General features: G+C 41.2%; 1 protein-coding gene and 1 pseudogene across 3 annotated transcripts in view; both read right to left on the bottom strand.

Annotated features, from left to right (window-relative positions):
- The window catches only part of PDE7A (phosphodiesterase 7A), a 108,906-nt gene that overhangs the window by 30,437 nt on the left and 60,431 nt on the right, over nucleotides 1-18,038 (bottom strand). For all 3 annotated transcript variants that reach the window (XM_010848478.1, XM_010848480.1, XM_010848479.1), the window contains exons 2-3: nucleotides 14,644-14,704; nucleotides 10,263-10,346 (exon numbers count right to left, since the gene is read on the bottom strand). In XM_010848478.1, coding sequence (XP_010846780.1) covers nucleotides 10,263-10,346; nucleotides 14,644-14,704 — 145 coding nt within the window. The remainder of the gene's footprint in view (nucleotides 1-10,262; nucleotides 10,347-14,643; nucleotides 14,705-18,038) is intronic.
- Nucleotides 7,696-9,299, bottom strand: LOC104994820 (annotated as a pseudogene).

Here is an 18,038-nt window from a genome sequence, read left to right as displayed (position 1 = left end):
GCTGGATGGCATCACTGACTTGATGGACGTGAGTCTGAGTGAACTCCGGGAGTTGGTGATGGACAAGGAGGCCTGGTGTGATGCAATTCATGGGGTCTCAAAGAGTTGGACATGACTGAGTGACTGAACTGAACTGATGTTCTAATCTCTCTTTAATTTTCCTTAAAAAAGAATAGGAGCCATATCAGGAAGCCTACTGTTAAATACTGAATAAATACATTTAGTTACATCTAAATTCAAGTTTTCCTGCAAGAATTTTTACATTCAGCATGCATGGATAAAGGGAGGAAAACGCAGCGAGGTGCTGAAAGCGATGGTCTTTAAGGAGTAGCCTGTACTGATACAAAGCGGCAATGCAGCAAGGCAAATAAACACACGAGCTCTGGAGTCATACACCTGGGTTTGAATCCCAGGTCTGCCACTTCTACTAGTAACATCAGGAATGTTATTTAAGTTACCGAACTGAACCTCAGTTTAATTACAAATGATGGAACAGTCATCTTTGCAGGTCGAACAAATACTGGTTAAAAGACATAGGAGAAACTATATTTGTAATTTCAAATTTCAAATGTAATTTCAAATTTCCTATTTCCTTGTAAATAGGAAAGTAACGACCAGGCAGTACAGTATGAAAGAGAGTAAGAAAAACAATATAACAACAACAAAGTCCTTGTTTAGTCATTAAGTCGTGTCTGACTCTTTGGAACTCCATGGACTGCAGCAAAGCCAGGCTTCCTTGTCATAGCTGAGGGAAACGCCATGCAACAACTTCCGTTCTTAAAGGGAAGAAGCGGTAAGAAGGGTATGAGTTTGCGTGGGAGTTACTGTATACTAAAGACTTAGATAATCCAAGACAATAAAATCAGTATGACATAAACTTTTAAGCTCAAAATAAACACAGAAACAGATGTTCTTTCTGTTCATATCACTAAGTATCAAAAAAGTACCCAAGTCTAACAGGGCCCTGTTAAGAAGATAAAAAACAACCCAAATGCACATGAGGCTCTAAGGCAAAATTTAAGGAGAGTTTTGTCTGTTGTCACTGTAGATCATCACAATAAAGACCACATGAGACATCTGGTTCAACGTAAGGGCACTGGCCCGCCTGAATTCCGTTTACGGCTAATACAGATCATACTTAGAGAAATACAAATGGGACCGTATAAAGTCTAACTGGTAGAAGATATCCAGTTTAGTCAACTTGATGCAACAAGAATATATTCAATCTTTATAATGAACCATAAAGAAGACTGAGCACTGAAGAATTGATGCTTTCAAACTGTGGTGCTGGAGAATACTCTTGAGAGTCCCTTGGACTGCAAGGACATCAAACCAGTCAATCCTAAAGGAAATCAACCCTCAATGTTCATTGGAAGGACTGATGCTGAAGCTGGAGCTCTAATACTTTGGCCACCTGATGCAAACAGCTGATTCACTGGAAAAGACCCTGATGCTGGGAAAGACTGAAGGCAGAAGGAGAAGGGGGTGACAGAGGATGAGACGGTTGGATGGCATCACTGACTCAGTGGACATGAGTCTGAGCAAACTCCGTGAGAAAATGAAGGGAAGTCTGGTATGTTGCGGTCAGTGAGGTCGCAGAGTTGGACACGACTGAGCCAATGAACAACCAAAAAAGAGCCATAGGCTGCAAAAAACCAGAAACATAAAGATGAGTAAGGCTAAAAGCCTTTGATGTAAATACCTCGAAAGGTTCCCTTGGTATGGGGTGGAATAAAGTGCTAAAGTGAACATAAAGGCTCAAGATAATGGGCAAAACACATTTACATAGAATGGAACATTATTATGCGTCAGGAGTTAAAAGAAAACGGAAAACTGCATTTCTGTGGACATGAAAGAAACATACTGCTTATATTACATCTTGTCCAATGCTGGCAGAGAGACCAGGGCTTCCACTCTGGATGACGTCAATGAGCTTTGGTGAATTCCATGAAAAGAGGGAACTGTCAAGCTGACAGCTTCGGTTACTATTTAATAATCACATCAGAATCTTTCAAAGGAAGATCTTAGATTTTCTAAGTGTACATGTGGAACAGAATTATAATAATTATTTTATGTTTAAAGAGATTAGAATTTGTTATTATAGAAGCTAAAGAGAATGTATAACTATAAGAATATTGAATGTAGGGACATTAAATTTAGAACAAACATGAATTTTGAAAAAACTCAATATGGAACCCATTAAGTCCAACAGTTAGACCTGGACATGGAACAACAGACTGGTTCCAAATAGGAAAAGGAGAACATCAAGGCTGTATATTGTCACCCTGCTTATTTAACTCATGAGAAACGCTGGGCTGGAAAAAGCACAAGCTGGAATCAAGATTGCCCGGAGAAATATCAATAACCTCAGATATGCAGATGACACCACCCTTATGGCAGAAAGTGAAGAGGAACTAAAAAGTCTCTTGATGAAAGTGAAAGAGGAGAGTGAAAAAGTTGGCTTAAAGCTCAACATTCAGAAAACTAAGATCATGGCATCGGTCCCATCACTTCATGGGAACTAGATGGGGAAACAGTGGAAACAGTGTCAGACTTTATTTTTGGGGGGCTCCAAAATCACCAAAGATGGTGACTGCAGCCACGAAATTAAAAGACACTTACTCCTTTATGACCAACCTAGACAGCATATTGAAAAGCAGAGACATTACTTTGCCAACAAAGGTCCGTCTAGTCAAGGCTACGGTTTTCCCAGTAGTCATGTATGGATGTGAGAGTTGGGACTGTCAAGAAAGCTGAGCGCCGAAGAATTGATGCTTTTGAACTGTGGTGTTGGAGAAGACTGGACTCCAAGGAGATCCAACCAGTCCATCCTAAAGGAGGTCAGTCCTAGGTGTTCATTAGAAGGACTGATGCTAAAGCTGAAACTCCAATACTTTGGCCACCTCATGCAAAGAGTTGACTCATTGGAAAAGACCCTGATGCTAGGAGGGATTGGGGGCAGGAGGAGAATGGGACAACAGAGGATGAGATGGCTGAACAGCATCACCAACTCGATGGACATGAGTTTGAGTAGGCTCCGGGAGCTGGTGATAGACAGGAAGGCCTGGCATGCTGTGATTCATGGGGTTGCAAAGAGTTGGACACGACTGAGTGACTGAACTGAAGTCCAACTAATATAAGAGTCCAAAGTATTATATTTCAAGAGACCAGGTGTATCAATTGGACACAGAAAAATATTTGTAGGAATATTTGGGGCTCTTAATCCAGCCTACAGAAAGCTGGTCACTAAAGCCAACTTACTGAAAAGAAGGAAACTGACAGGAGGGAGGCTCCTTGAAAGCCTGGTGAGGCGCTGTGATGCTCAGGAGCAAAGAAGTTGCATTAGGGAGACCCAACTCAGGGGCCCTTCTCAGTTCACACCACTCAGCTACCAGCCTAACATCTTTGCCACTCTCTTGCTCTCTCTAATCAATCACTTTCTCTCTCCTCAGCCTTCTTTTCTCCCCCCCATTACTTCTTCCTCCCAATTTTTCTTATTGTACATATTGCTCATTATTATCAGGTGCTTCAAAACCATCAGTCTTCACAACATAAGGTAAGGAGACTACACAGTTTACAAATTAGTTGCATGAGGGACATCAAGAATCAGTTTATAAATGCCAGACGACCAGAAGTCTGGACCTAAGTGGAAGTAATTCCTAGACAGAGCAGGTCTGAAGGTTGGGGATCCTGTAAGAATGGGATGAATGCTGAAGTTTTTCAGTAGCTGTCAAAGAAGTGTCAATGCTAACCCCAAGTTGAAATGTTTGCCAGAAACTAATCAACTGCCTATTGAGAAAGTGCACCAAGCCTTTTAAAAAAAGGTGTATGTTATAAAATGATCACACGATTACAAGAGTCAACTGCTTTATCTGCTAATAATCCTACAGATTTCAACATCATTACAGGATTCCATGTATAGCTTTGGGGGACAGACAAGGGACCAAGAGGTTAAGTAAGAAGCACCAATGTTAGCTCTTTGCTATCTAAACAAGTAATTAGTGGTTAGCATACTGTGAATACTCATGGGTTGTTATGACACTTTTAAATAGCATCACCAGAAACTGCTCTCAATCAGTAAGCAATCTTACATCTCTTTTTGGGCTGAATAAAAATTTCTGACTAATGTGAGCATCTGAAAATTTCAGCAGTATCTTTAATAAGTTAAGATCTTCCAAATTTCTTGATAAACACAACCCATCATATAATTCCCACTGATATGTAAGTTCTGTCGAAACTGCAAAAATGGAGGGCTTTCCTTGTAGCTCAGCTGGTAAAGAATCTGCCTGTAATGCAGGAGACCTGGGCTTGATTCCTGGGTCAGGAAGATTCCCTAGAGAAGGAGATGGTAACCCACTCCAGTATTCTTGCCATGGACAGAGGAGCCTGGTGGCTACAGTCCATAGGGTCTCAAGAGTCAGACACGATTTGGTGGCTACATCACCAACATCCAGAGAAGAAAATATTAGTACACAACAGTACCCCAAGGAACATTTCTGAGCATCCTAAAATAATGTCAACAATGACTTCCTTACATGAAAAATTCCTTTCTCAAACTATGCAAATACGTATGATACACATTATCTTTTGCACTGTAAGGTAAGCAATAAGAACACAAACAGAGGTAAAAGAAAGCTTCATAAAATTTCTTTACTGAGCGATGATTCCTGGGAAAATTTTTTGTTTTCTTGTCCCACAGAACCAAGATAATAACCCCTGATAAGTTCACCAAGAAGCTAGCATGAACCGTCTACTTAAAGCATTAGAGACCAAGACACAAACAACCAAACAAAACCCCCTGAACAACAACAAAGCCTAGTTAAGAGTGAAAGCTTCTGTAGGATACATCCATTAGTTGAGGGAAGATTTAACTTTTAAAGCAGAATCTGCAACAAACAGATCTTCAACAGATCAGAATCTGCAACAGACCAACCCTAACTGCAGGTTTACAACACACCAGGTGTTTGGGAAAATACTTCTAGCAAAGAGGATGCATGGTCATAAAAATCCCTCCACCCTCTGTAATCACGATTAGAGGGTAGTTTCAAAATGTCCTCCCAAAGTCTGAACTCTCTCCCTTCTTTACAAACAACCACAGATCTGATCTAATGTTGGTTAATAAATTTGTACTGAGTATAAACCCCTGATTCTTAATAAATGCATAATTTAATTACCATACTTTTAAAGCTTTTTGTTTGGAGATCACAAAAAGTTACAAAGCCAAATAGTACAAGGAATACTTTGTATCACATACCTCTTTATTCAGATTTGCCGTTGTTAACGTTTTATTTCACCTGCTTTACCATTTTGTAGTACGTGTGTACGTGTGTGTGTGTGTGTTGTGTGGTATGTGACCTGATTCTATTTTGAATATCTGAGTGTAGGTTTTAAACATTTTGGTGTTTACCCTCAAATACTTCAGTGAGTAACACCACAACCTAATTAATACATGATCCTATTATAAATAAGACCAACATGAATGTCTTCCCACCTCCATTCACATGTGTATAATATTATTCCCTTTGCACACATTTCTAGTGTTGAAATCAAAGAGGAAAAAACATGTTTAAATTTCCTGATGCATAGTTTGTAATAATGTGAGCTTCTATCACTAGCACCTCAGTGGCTCATTTGCTTAACTTGCTACATCTGATAGGAATTTGTCTTAAGAGTGAGGCTGAAGACTGCTTCTGTATTTGATGTATTTCCATGTTCAGCTAATTTTCTTCTTCTGCCTCCTTATACCCTTTTAGCGGAGAAGGCAATGGCACCCCACTCCAGTACTCTTGCCTGGAAAATCCCAGATGGAGGAGCCTGTTAGGCTGCAATCCATGGGGTCGCTAAGAGTCGGACATGACTGAGAGACTTCACTTTCACTTTTCACTTTCATGCATTGGAGAAGGAAATGGCAGCCCACTCCAGTGTTCTTGCCTGGAGAATCCCAGGGACGGGGGAGCCTGGTGGGCTGCCGTCTATGGGGTCGCACAGAGTCGGACACGACTGAAGTGACTTAGCATAGCATAGCATACCCTTTTAGAAAGATTCAAAGTCAGAACTCACTGCATGATAATGCTCATGGCAAATCCTCTTGTGAAAATCCATTTACAGGCCTCACGAAAGCAAAAATAATGATTTATGACAAAGGATAATCCAAACCACAGAAACTTAAGGCAGATTATGTGATATCTATGTAATAAAATTATTATTGAGGTTCCACTTGTTAACTTGGAGCCTGTAATTGTTCCCTGAAAGGCTAAATAGCTAGAGGAGAATGCACCTTGATATGGTAAACCCAAACACTGTTTCTTATGTACTAAGAAATCTTTTTAAGATCACACTTCACAAAATACGCCAGATTAAAATTTTTTCTTTTCAGAATTCTGAGTGGTGTAATAAATAGAGCCTACTATACCAGCAGGAAAGAATGACTCACTTTTCTCCATCTTAAAAACCCCTCCAAATTAAATGATCATCTTGGCTTAGAGAGACACTCCTGTTTTGCAATAACTACAGGATCAGTTTCACAGTGACAATTTTCAACTGTGGCCCAGAGTCTAGGACATTTGTCACGATGGGGTCGGGAAGAGAATCCGCAATCCTCGGAAGCTGTGTGGACTCCTCTGAGATGCCAAACCACAGAGGTGCCACATCAGGAGGTCAGCGTGCATGCCCAGGTCCCCAAACCCGAGGAGCCTCCTCAAGTCTGGGACTGCCTCACATTGCCTCTGACCACTTCTTGTCACTAGGTTTCATGTTTCACCCAATCTGGGCATCTTTATCTTTGAGAAGGAGTATTTATTTCATCCATTTACCTTTATTGCCATCACTGATATCTTTGGTCATATTTTTGTCTTTAGATTTTATATTCTTTGCTCCTGGTTTCATAGTGACTTAGAAGATAAACATCCTATTTTAATTCCATGAAAGATTATTTCCAACAATGTGACCATTTCTAACTTTCCTCTCCCACCAAAAAGCCCCATTATGTCTATTTAAGATTTCCAACATCTTTTAATAATTATAATATTCAAATCCTCCATTTCCCTAAATTTAGTTAAAGACAAGGGGTAGCCTAGGGACTCACAATGCAACTGCATTTTTCTTTAGGTCAATATGTGGACTTCACCATTTTACTGATATTCTTACTCAGAGCCAATTTTTGAAATATTACAATATTTACAAAGAATTTTATCTAAACGTTTCAATGGGTATATGTTCACATGAACCAAAATTCAAAAGGGTGTACAACAAAAATTTTCTTTCTCATATCCTCAAGCCACCCTCCTGGAGGCAACCAATGTTACCAAGTTCTAATGTATTGTTACAAAGAACAAGTACTCTTCCTTTCCCAAAAAAAACAGCTAAGCTTGGAGTATTCTTTTATGCTATTCATATTCTTTTTACTAATATTTGTTTCCAAAGATTTTTTATAGATATTTACACAGAGTATTATATGTGCCTCTTGAATACTGTATTTGCTCTACACAGAAATAAGTCTGAATGATTCCTTTTTTTAATCTGAAAGAATTTAAAGAGCTGTGAAACTAATTGTTGTTTAGTCCCTAAGTTGTGTCCAACTCTTTTTGACCACATGGACTGTAGCCCACCAGGCTCCTCTGTCCATGGAATTCTCCAGGCAAGAATACTGGAGTGGGTTGTCAGTTCCTTCTCCAGGGGATCTTCCTGACCCAGGGATCTAATCTGTGTCTCCTGCACTGGCAGGAGGATTCTTTACCGTCTGAGCCACCAGGGAAGCCAATAATCAGTCTTGATCCTGAATAATTTGCTGTAAAACCTCAGGACGTCATGTTTTTATGAGCATAACAATGTTTAATGGTGGCTTTTTTAGGTGAATGCTTGAAAGTATTCAACATTAAATTCAATTTACATGTTTGCAAACACATTATTAGCAATCCTTAAATATTTCAACTCAACTAATTCAAAGCACAGAAGGCTTGTTCTCAAGTAACTCTTCTGAGGTGACGTGAAGACTGAAAGAAGCCTGTAACTCGAGTCCAGGTCTCCAACCAACAATCACCATATCACCATTGGTGAACTCATATGAGGGAACTTCAAGGTTGAGAGGTGCAGGCCCCTTCCTGATCCCGCCAGACGCATCATAGTGTGATCCATGGCAAGGGCAGTAATAATCACCAAAATCTCCTGTATTTGCAACAGGTACACAACCAAGATGCGTGCAAACACCTATCAAGATAACCCACTCAGGTTTCTTTACTCGTTCTAAGTCATGCTGTGGGTCCCTCAACTGGGACACTTCAACAGCAGCTTCCTGGTCAATTTCCTTCTTGGTTCGATGGCGCACGAACAGGGCTTTGCCTCTCCATTTGAAAGCCATGTTCTTCCCCTCTGGAATATCGGATAACTTGATTTCAATTTTCGACATGGCCAACACATCGGCAGAAGCACGCATGCTGGAAACAAACTGAGAGACGACATTCTTGGCAGCATATGCAACACCCACAGTAGCTGTTGCAGTCACCAAATAGGAAAAACCTTTCCGAGCCTCACTGCTCTCTTTCGAAGACTTTGTACTATCTAACACTTCAGGGCGACGATAGTCAGAGAAGTCAGGCACTTTGATGTCTGTATGGGAATAACGAACAGAAGCAGGGACATTGAGGCCCACGGAAGCGACCAAAGGCCGGCCCGCGGCCTGGCCTCTGAGCGACTCCCGGCACAGGACGGAGCGCTTCAAGTCCAGCACAGGCGACTCCGAGGTGGCGGGCACCACGGCCTGTACATCCGCCACCCCATGGGATGTGGCCAATAGGACGGGCGCAAATGGGCCCGAGCGGGCAGCGACCGATAGGAACTAGAAGAGAAATTCAAAATACTTACTCTATAGTTTCATTAAAAAGTAACATTATAGGATTTCTGGTTTCTAGAACTGCATAGAAGGAGCTGAGAACTTGCCATTCTGTCCTAACAACACACAAGAAGCTGAACAGACTGAAAAGTTAACAACTCCTCCAGGATCCGCTGAAGAGGTGGGGACACCAGGCGACTCACTGCCCCAAGGTTGGAGAGACAGGCGAACAGAGACTTACTGGTGCAGAGACTCACAAACAGAAACCTCCTTGAGAGCCAGTGCTGGGGCAGAGGAACCTGAACACAGTTGGTGAGCTTCTGGAGGGTTCCCTGAGAGAGAAAAAGCTTCAGGGAAATCTAGGCATGGGCTGAGTACAGGATGAAGCTTGTGAGATTTACCTCCAGGAGCCTGACCAGGTTAATCCCACAGTAAACTTCTGGCAAAACTCACAGAGGAAGAATTGGCCCATCTGAAAAGGCTTATATCTATTAATACTAAAGAATCTGAATCATTAATCAGGAACCTTCCAAAACAGAAAACACGAGGCCTAGATGGGTTTCACTGGTGAATTATTTAAGGAAAAATTTATACCAATTCTTTACAATCCCTTTCAGAGTCTAGAAGCAGAGGCAACACTTCCTAACTCACTCTAAAGAGACATCATATATAAAAAAGAAAACTACAGACCAGTATCTCTCATGCACATAAATGCAAAGATTCTCAAAACAATCACAGATCACCTTAATCTAATCATTGACTGAGATACTTTAAGGCTGGGATTTATTTCTAACACACAGCTCTTGGAATTTCTAACTTAAGCATAGAGAGTTTACAAGGACAATCCCCCAGCCCCGGTGAGCTATAAACATCTGTTTTTGTTTTTCTAGCTTTGGGTGTCCAACAAAAAGCTCTGCTCAGCTTCTCACTCACTTTCCCAGCATCAGCAGATGCCACTAAGGGGAAAAGTCAGCTGAAATGCCAGGCTCATCCCTGCCTCGATGGTACTCTCACACACTCAAATACATAGTCTTTTATATTTTGTCCAGTTTTCTTAATGTTTTTAATTGGAGTGTTACTACAAATGATCTATCCAATGTTACCAAAAGTGGAACTCCTCCAAAAACAAACTGTTTTGAAAATGCAGCTTTTAAAAAGAAAAGAATGTACCAAAGTAATTTCACATTTAAATTAGAAAGAAGAAAAACTATTATCAGCTTTCATATTTTTATAATTTCCAACTCTACTTGCCTCTAAACATTTATGAACATTATTTAGGAATAAAGTGTCATTTATCATGACCTAATGTTTTGAAAACATTTTGAACATGTTTTTTCTTGTATTCCTTTCTCCCCTCTTGGAAAATTACATCATTTTATGAAGACCTGAAGTTTACTGGAAGTCTGAGAGAAATAGTGTATCTGCCAACACTTACCGTGAAAAATACGAAAATCAATATATGGATGAGAACCTCGTCTTTCTGATTCAAATCCTGCTCGACTCCTTACACGTACATCTCCTAAACAGAACCAGGGATAAAACGAAAGTTGAGACGGCTGTTATTCAGGAAGAAGCTCCCACACGCAATAGAGGTCTCAGTGGTATCATACTTATAAGGAATGGCCTACTAACAATATAAATGGGGTAGGTAGTTAAGAGCTGATTTATTTGAAGGGGTTTACAAATTTTCAGCACTGAGTTGTAAGGCTAGATGAACAGTTTACTTTTTTTTTTTTAACCTCCCCTACAGTAATTATAATCTCTATTTTAGAGTCACCTTCTGAAAGATGACTCAAGTATATGATAATCCAAACTCATATCTTATTACTCCCATGGAGTTAAAAAAATCCTGAGCAGGAAACTTAAAAAAGCCACAGTGAGAAGCAAATATTTACCAAGTGTCTACTCTGCCTAGCACTATACTATAGGCTATATGGGATATAAAGAAATAGAAAATATATTACCTATTCTTGAGCAGCTTACATTTTTTGAAAGGTATAGAAAATTAAAACATTAAATATTTCGCCTGAGACGTTTAATTTGATCAACCTCTTTTCTCACTGAGAATGGATATAGTCAAGGTCTTCGGTTGTAAACTTTGTTGCTGATAAGCTCAGTATGTGACTCTTGTATCCATGTGACTCTTGGACCCACAGCAACATAACCACTGCAGTCTTGTGCCAGGTACTCTTTCTGCGCTTTGAAGACATCCTTTTATTTAATTCTCCAACCAACTCTGAGAGACAGGAATCTTTTTCTTTTTAATATTTATTTATTTGGCTGCAATAGGTCTCAGTTGCAGCCTGTGGGATCTATTAATAATTCCCTGACCAGGGATCAAACCCCCTACACTGGGGATACAGAGTCTTAGCCACTGGACCAGCAGGCAAGTCCCAAGAGACAGGAATCTTAACCCCCATTTTCAGATCCAGTAACTGAGATTTCTAGATGTTAAAGAGCACGCACAGGCCACAAAAGCTGGTATAAAGCAGAGTCAAGATTTAAACCTAAGTCTGTGGACTCCAAAGGTAGGAACTTTCCCATTACACTTCCACAGCCTCCAAGTTCATAACCTTTAAGTCTTCAGTGCCTACACCTGCTTACAGTTCCACTTGCCTGGAACGCCTTCCTGCTTATGCTTCATTTCAAGGGGCCTGTCAGCCACTGTGAGTCTACCCTATAATGATTAATCACTTCTCTCATGTGGCAATGCCTTCACTCTGGATCAAATGTTTACTGAGGGCTCGCTGCATATCAGGAAATACAGCAGTGAGCAAAATACACAGAGTCCCTGTCTTCATGAAGTGCGTCCTTTCATGCAGTGAGACCAATAATAAAGCACATCAATAATGTCACTCTATGGAAGACGGTAACAGTAAAATGAAGAAAGGAAAGCAAGGAAAAATCAAAAGGGAGGGAGGTGAGGGTGGCTGATTGGTAAGCTAGTCATGATGCGGTCAGAGACCTCAGTGAAAAGAGAGTATCCGAGCAGGGACCTAAAGGCAAGGAAGCAGTGAGCCTCGTGGCCACCTGGGCAGAGAGGGTTCCAGACGTAAGGAAGAGAAAGCATGAATACCCTGAGAGGGGAGCTTGCTTGGCATGTTCAGAATCCAGCAGAGAGGCCAGCATGGCTGGAGTGAGATGAGTGAAGGGAACGGACAGAAGGTGGGGTCAGAGAAGCAGTTGGGCTAGATCACGTTGGACCTTCATGGGCCATTATAATAGCTTTGTCTGTTACTCTAAGGTAGAAAACTACTGGAAGATTCAGAACAGAGGAGCGAGATGGATTTAACTTAGGTCTGAAAAGGTTTACTGGTTGTATAGACTAGAGAGTCAAGTAGAGACACACAGGTAGACGCACGGAGGCCAGTTAAGGAATGAGTGCATTCATCAAGGCAACAGCTATGCCCTGCGGAGAAGTGATTATGGGAAGATGCTAGTCAAGGATAATAAAGTTTCGATTATGCACAGTAAGTTCTGGAGATCTTACGTACAACAATGGGACGACAGCTAACAATAAAAAACTGAGTAACTGTGGTTTAGGCTGGGATAATAACAGCATTGGCGTGGCGAAACTCTGGATGTACTTTGAAGGCATCAGTCAAGAGGATTTGCTGATGAAGTAGACATAGACTAAGTGAGAAACAAGTCAAGAATGATGCCGATTAACCTAGAATCTGTCATACAGAGTGAACTATGTCAGAAAGAAAAAAACAAATATTGAATGTTAACGCATATATATGGAATCTAGAAAAATGGTACTGAATGACATAGTCACAGGGCAGCAATAGAGATGCAGACATAGAGAATGGACTTGTGGACACAGTGCGGGAGGAGAGAGTGAAACACACAGAGAGGAGCACTGACGTATCTACACTACCCTGCGGGAAGCAGACAGCTGGGGGAAAGCTGCCGCACAGCACAGGGAGCGCGGCTAGGCTCGGTGACGACCTGGAGGGCTGGGGGTGGGGCTGGGAGGAGGCTCGAGAGGGAGGGGTTATATGTACACTTATGGCTGAATCATGGATTGTACAGCAGAATCCAACACAACACCGTAAAGCAATTATTCTCCAATTAAAAATAAATTTAAAATGAAAAAGTGAATGATGCCAAGGTTCCTGATCTGACAATACAAGATTCAAGTTCCTTTTTCCGAGATGGTGAAAGAATATCAAATGCACGGACTTGGGGAACACAAATATTTAAACAGATATGTTAAATGTGAGGTGCCCATGGCACATCCAAGTGGAGATGTTCTACAGAGTGAAGAAGACAGGAGTCTAACCTATGTTTTAAAAAAAGCAGAATGCGGACATCTCTGCAGAGAGATGGAAATGGTAAAGAAGAAAAGGCTTCACATTCCTGGGGGAAATATATGCTAGAGTAGAATGAAACTAGGCAGATATGATACATGAGGTAAATTAAGGAGGGGAAAAAAGGGAAGATGACACAAACGGGGCATTGGAGAACACATGGGCTAATGAGGAGCAGGAGGAATTAGTGAAATGGGGGGGTGGGGGAAAGCCACCCCAGAAGCAGGTGAAGAATAAGGATGACTCAATGTTGTAGAAATTGAGCAAGGAATTCTAAGCATGAGGAGAACAGTCAAGCCAGAAAAGACAGTAAGAAAAGATGAGTAAAGGTGCCCATTGGACTCTCTTTAAAATAGATTATTTACTGAAAAAATTTTGGCCACTCCATGTAGCATGTGGCGTTTTAGCTCCTGGACCAGGGATTGAACTTACATCCCCCCTGCACTGGCAATTTTAAGATGCATCCTGATGATTCTTAACGGAATCTTAACCACTATACCGCCAGGGAAGTCCCTGGACTCTTAATAGTACATTTTTAATATTATGAACTAAAGTACAAGGTATCAAGGACTGCGTGGATGAAGGGAAAAAATCTGGCAAAGAGAGGGAGCGAGAAAGAAAACTATACACACACACACACATCAAATTCATTTACCCTCTGGACTTGAGTAATACATTAAAGATTTAAGAACAGAGACTAGGAGAAGACACATGGCCTTCTCACCAGCCAAGTGAGAACAAACACATCCAGTGACAGGACTCGAGATCAGGTATTTTTCGTGGTCTCGTCTTTTTTCATGTTACCGTGGACATCTGTTTAATACTCAGCAACTCTGCAAATCTAAGACTTTTCATGAAGAATCATCAGGATGCATCTTAAAAATTGTGTACTGGTAACAGAGTCTCAGTTATAAAGCTAGAGATTTCTTAATTACCCATAACTCTTAAGATGCCCCTCTTTTTCATATCACATTAATTTTGGTTTCTAGATTCAACTTCAAAGTTACAGACATTTATGCTGCAACAGTGATGAAAAGCTTCCTAATGAAAAATATCTCAGTCCTGAATAACAACAGATAACAAAATTAACTTATACTAGTGCAAACTTGATTTTTTGATTTGTGGTGCTAGAGAAGACTCTTGAGAGTCCTTTGGACAGAAAGGACATCAAACCAGTCAATCCTAAAGGTAATCAATCCTGAATTAATATTTACTGGAAGGACTGATGCTGAAACCTGAGGCTCCAATACTCTGGCCACCTTATGCAAAGAGCCGACTCACTGGAAAAGACCCTGATGCTGGGAAAGACTGAAGGCAGGAGAAGCGGGTGGGCGACAGAGGATGAGAGGGTTGGATAGCGTCACTGACTCAATGCACATGAATTTGAGAAACTCCAGGAGATGGTGAAGGACAGGGAAGCCTGCCATGCTGCAGTTCATAGGGTCGCAGAGTTGGACACAACTTAGCCACTGGATAACAAAATGCAAAATAAAGAATTCTTACCTAGCATACGAATGTACAGTGCAGTCTGATCCGAGCTGTCATAGGAGATAGCTCCACGCCTCTAGAAGAAAAAACACACATATTTTAATGCAGACAATTTAGTATGTGATATCGAGTTCAACATATATGTATTTGTTATTTTCTGTGATGCACTGTGCAAGAGAAGTTGGGATACACAAAATGAAATTAAATATGGCATTTGCCAGTCCTGCTGACACCTTTGTCTCAGACTTTCAGCGTCCAGAACGTCTCAATAAATTCTGACCTTGCCTCCCCACTCTTGAGTTTCTGTTGTTTAAGCCACCCCTCAGTGGCATATGTTAGAGTAGTCCAAGCAGACTAACAAATGTAGGTAAACCAGGGTAGGTAGTTTCAATCCTCTGTGTTCAGGCCAAAAGTGGAGGAAGAGTTTCATTTTTCAAGGTATATATTTTCTTTTTGGTATGTTCCCAATTTTGGCCCACTGTTTACAGTGTCTATTGCATATCTATTCATTGGATTTCATTCTCATGTTAGTAAGACATGAAAGCCACTCAGTCGTGTCTGACTTTTTGCAATCCCATGGACTATACAGTCCGTGGAATTTTCCAGGCCAGGATACTGGAGTGGGTAGCTTTTCCCTTCTCCAGGGGATCTTCCCAACCCAGGGATGGAAACCAGGTCTCCTGCATTGCAGGTGGATTCTTTTCCAGCTGAGCCAAAAGCGAAGCCCAAGAATACTGGAGTGGGTAGCCTATCCCTTCTCTAGCAGATCTTCCCAATCCAGGAATCAAACTGGGGTCTGCCGCATTGCAGGTGGATTCTTTACCAACTGAGCTATCAGGGAAGCCCATTAGTAAGATATACTCACAAGTAATATGTTTCAAAAATCTCTCAATGAAGTATTCGCTTATCTTAATGCTTATTTTGTGTAAGTGTATATCTGACTTGCATTTGTTGGGTACCGAATACGTGTTCCTGGAATGCGAAGTCAAGTGAGCCTTAGGAAGCATCACTAAGAACAAAGCTTGGAGGTGATGGAATTCCAGTTGAGCTATTTCAAATCCTAAAAGATGATGCCGTGAAAGTGCTGCACTCAATATGCCAGCACATTTGGAAAACTCAGCAGTGGCCACAGGACTGGAAAAGGTCAATTTTCATTCCAATCTCAAAGAAAGGCAATGCCAAAGAATGCTCAAACTACCACACAATTGCACTCATCTCACACACTAGTAGAGTAATGCTCAAAATTCTCCAAGCCAGGCTTCAACAGTACGTGAACCATGAACTTCCAGATGTTCCAGCTGGTTTTCGAAAAGGCAGAGGAACCAGAGATCAAATTGCCAACATCCACTGGATCATCGAAAAAGCAAGAGAGTTCCAGAAAAACATCTACTTCTGTTTTACTGACTATGCCAATGCCTTTGACTGTGTGGACCACAACAAACTCTGGAAAATTCTGAAAGAGATGGGAATACCAGAACACCTGACCTGCCTCTTGAGAAATTTGTACACAGGTCAGAAAGCAACAGTTAGAACTGGACATGGAACAACAGACTGGTCCCAAATAGGGAAAGGAGTATATCAAGGCTGTATACTGTCACCCTGCTTATTTAACTTATATGCAGAGTACATCATGAGAAACGCTGGGCTGGGTGAAGCACAAGCTGGAATCAAGACTGCCGGGAGAAAGATCAATAACCTCAGATATGCAGATGACACCACCCTTATGGCAGAAAGAGAAGAACTAAAGAGCCTCTTGATGAAACTGAAAGAGGAGAGTGAAAAAGCTGGCTTAAAACTCAACATTCAGAAAACTAAGATAATGACATCTGGTCCCATCACTTCTCGGCAAATAGATGGGGAGATAGTGGAAACAGTGGCTGACTTTATTTTGGGGGGGCTCCAAAATCACTGCAGATGGTGACTGCAGCCATGAAATTAAAAGACGCTTGCTCCTTGGAAGGAAGGTTATGTCCAACCTAGATAGCATATTGAAAAGCAGAGACATTACTTTGCCAACAAAGGTCCGTCTAGTCAAAGCTATGGTTTTTCCAGTAGTCATGTATGGGTTTGAGAGTTGGACTATAAGGAAAGGTGAGCACTAAAGAATTGATGCTTTTGAACTGTGGTGTTGGAGAAGACTCTTGAGGGTCCCTTGGACTGCAAGGAGATCCAACCAGTCCATCCTAAAGGAAATCAGTCCTGAATATTCACTGGAAGGATTGATGCTGAAGCTTAAACTCCAATACTCTGGCCACCAGATGCAAAGAACTGACTAATTTCAAAAGACCCTGATGCTGGGAAAGATTGAAGGCGGGAGGAGAAGGGAACAACAGAGGATGAGATGGCTGGATGGCATCACTGACTCAATGGACGTGAGTTTGGGTGGACTCCAGGAGTTGGCAGTGGATAGGGAGGCCTGGTGAGCTGCAGTCCATGGGGTGGCAAAGAGTCAGTCATGACTGAGTGACTGAACTGAACTGAAATACATGTTCAACTTTATTTTCCATTAAAAAAAATACGGCATTTGCTCTTGAAATCTATAGCTGTGACACAGACAAATACAATGTGATTAAGCATTACCATCAAAGTGGATAGGCAGATGGAAATTTAACGTCAAGAGATCATACAAGCCCACCTGAGGACAGAGCTTCTGCAGAGGTAGCCAGAACTGACGGAGAGACATGGTTCAATGACCTCACTATTCTCTTCAATTAAACAAGAATGAATAAGAAAATGAGAATCATCAGACATCATCCCTTTAGCTAGAGATCAATGAAACAATATGAAAAACCAAATGGCCCAGAAGCTAGCAAGACATAAGAGAATTTAAAAAGTTAATGAGTGTACTCAAAGAAATGTGAGAAGACGCTGCATCTATTACACCAAAAAAATGGAGTGCCATTGAAAGAGCAGATTTAAAAATACATTTTGAGCTTAAAAATAAACCGATATAAAAAGCAACATTATTCCTAACAGCCCCCGAGTGGAAACAATCCAAATATCCACCAACTGATGAACGTATAAACAAACTGTGGTACAGCCATACAATATATCATTCGGTGTTACTCAGCTACAGAAATGACTAAAGTTCTGATGCATGCTACATCACAGATGAACCTTGAAAACAATGTCGAGTGAAAGGAGCTCGTCATGAGGGACCGCAGAGCCTATGGCTGCATTTACGTGAAATATCCCAAATAGGCAAATCCACAGAATTAGAAATAGACTGGTGGCTGCCAAGAGTTGGGAGCGGTGATGGGAAATGGAAGTGAATGCTAATGGGTACAGAGCTTCAATCTGCAATGATGAGAACGTTCTCAAAGTAACCATGCTATGCTATACTAAGTCACTTCAGTCGTGTCCAACTCTGTGCGACCCCATAGACAGCAGCCCACCAGGCTCCCCCACCC

The sequence above is a fragment of the Bison bison genome, unplaced genomic scaffold (genome assembly GCF_000754665.1).
Source record: "Bison bison bison isolate TAMUID 2011002044 unplaced genomic scaffold, Bison_UMD1.0 scf7180017864267, whole genome shotgun sequence".
Lineage (NCBI taxonomy): Eukaryota > Metazoa > Chordata > Mammalia > Artiodactyla > Bovidae > Bison > Bison bison.
Note: the sequence above shows the minus strand (reverse complement) of the source record. Positions and strands in the feature narration are given on the sequence as shown.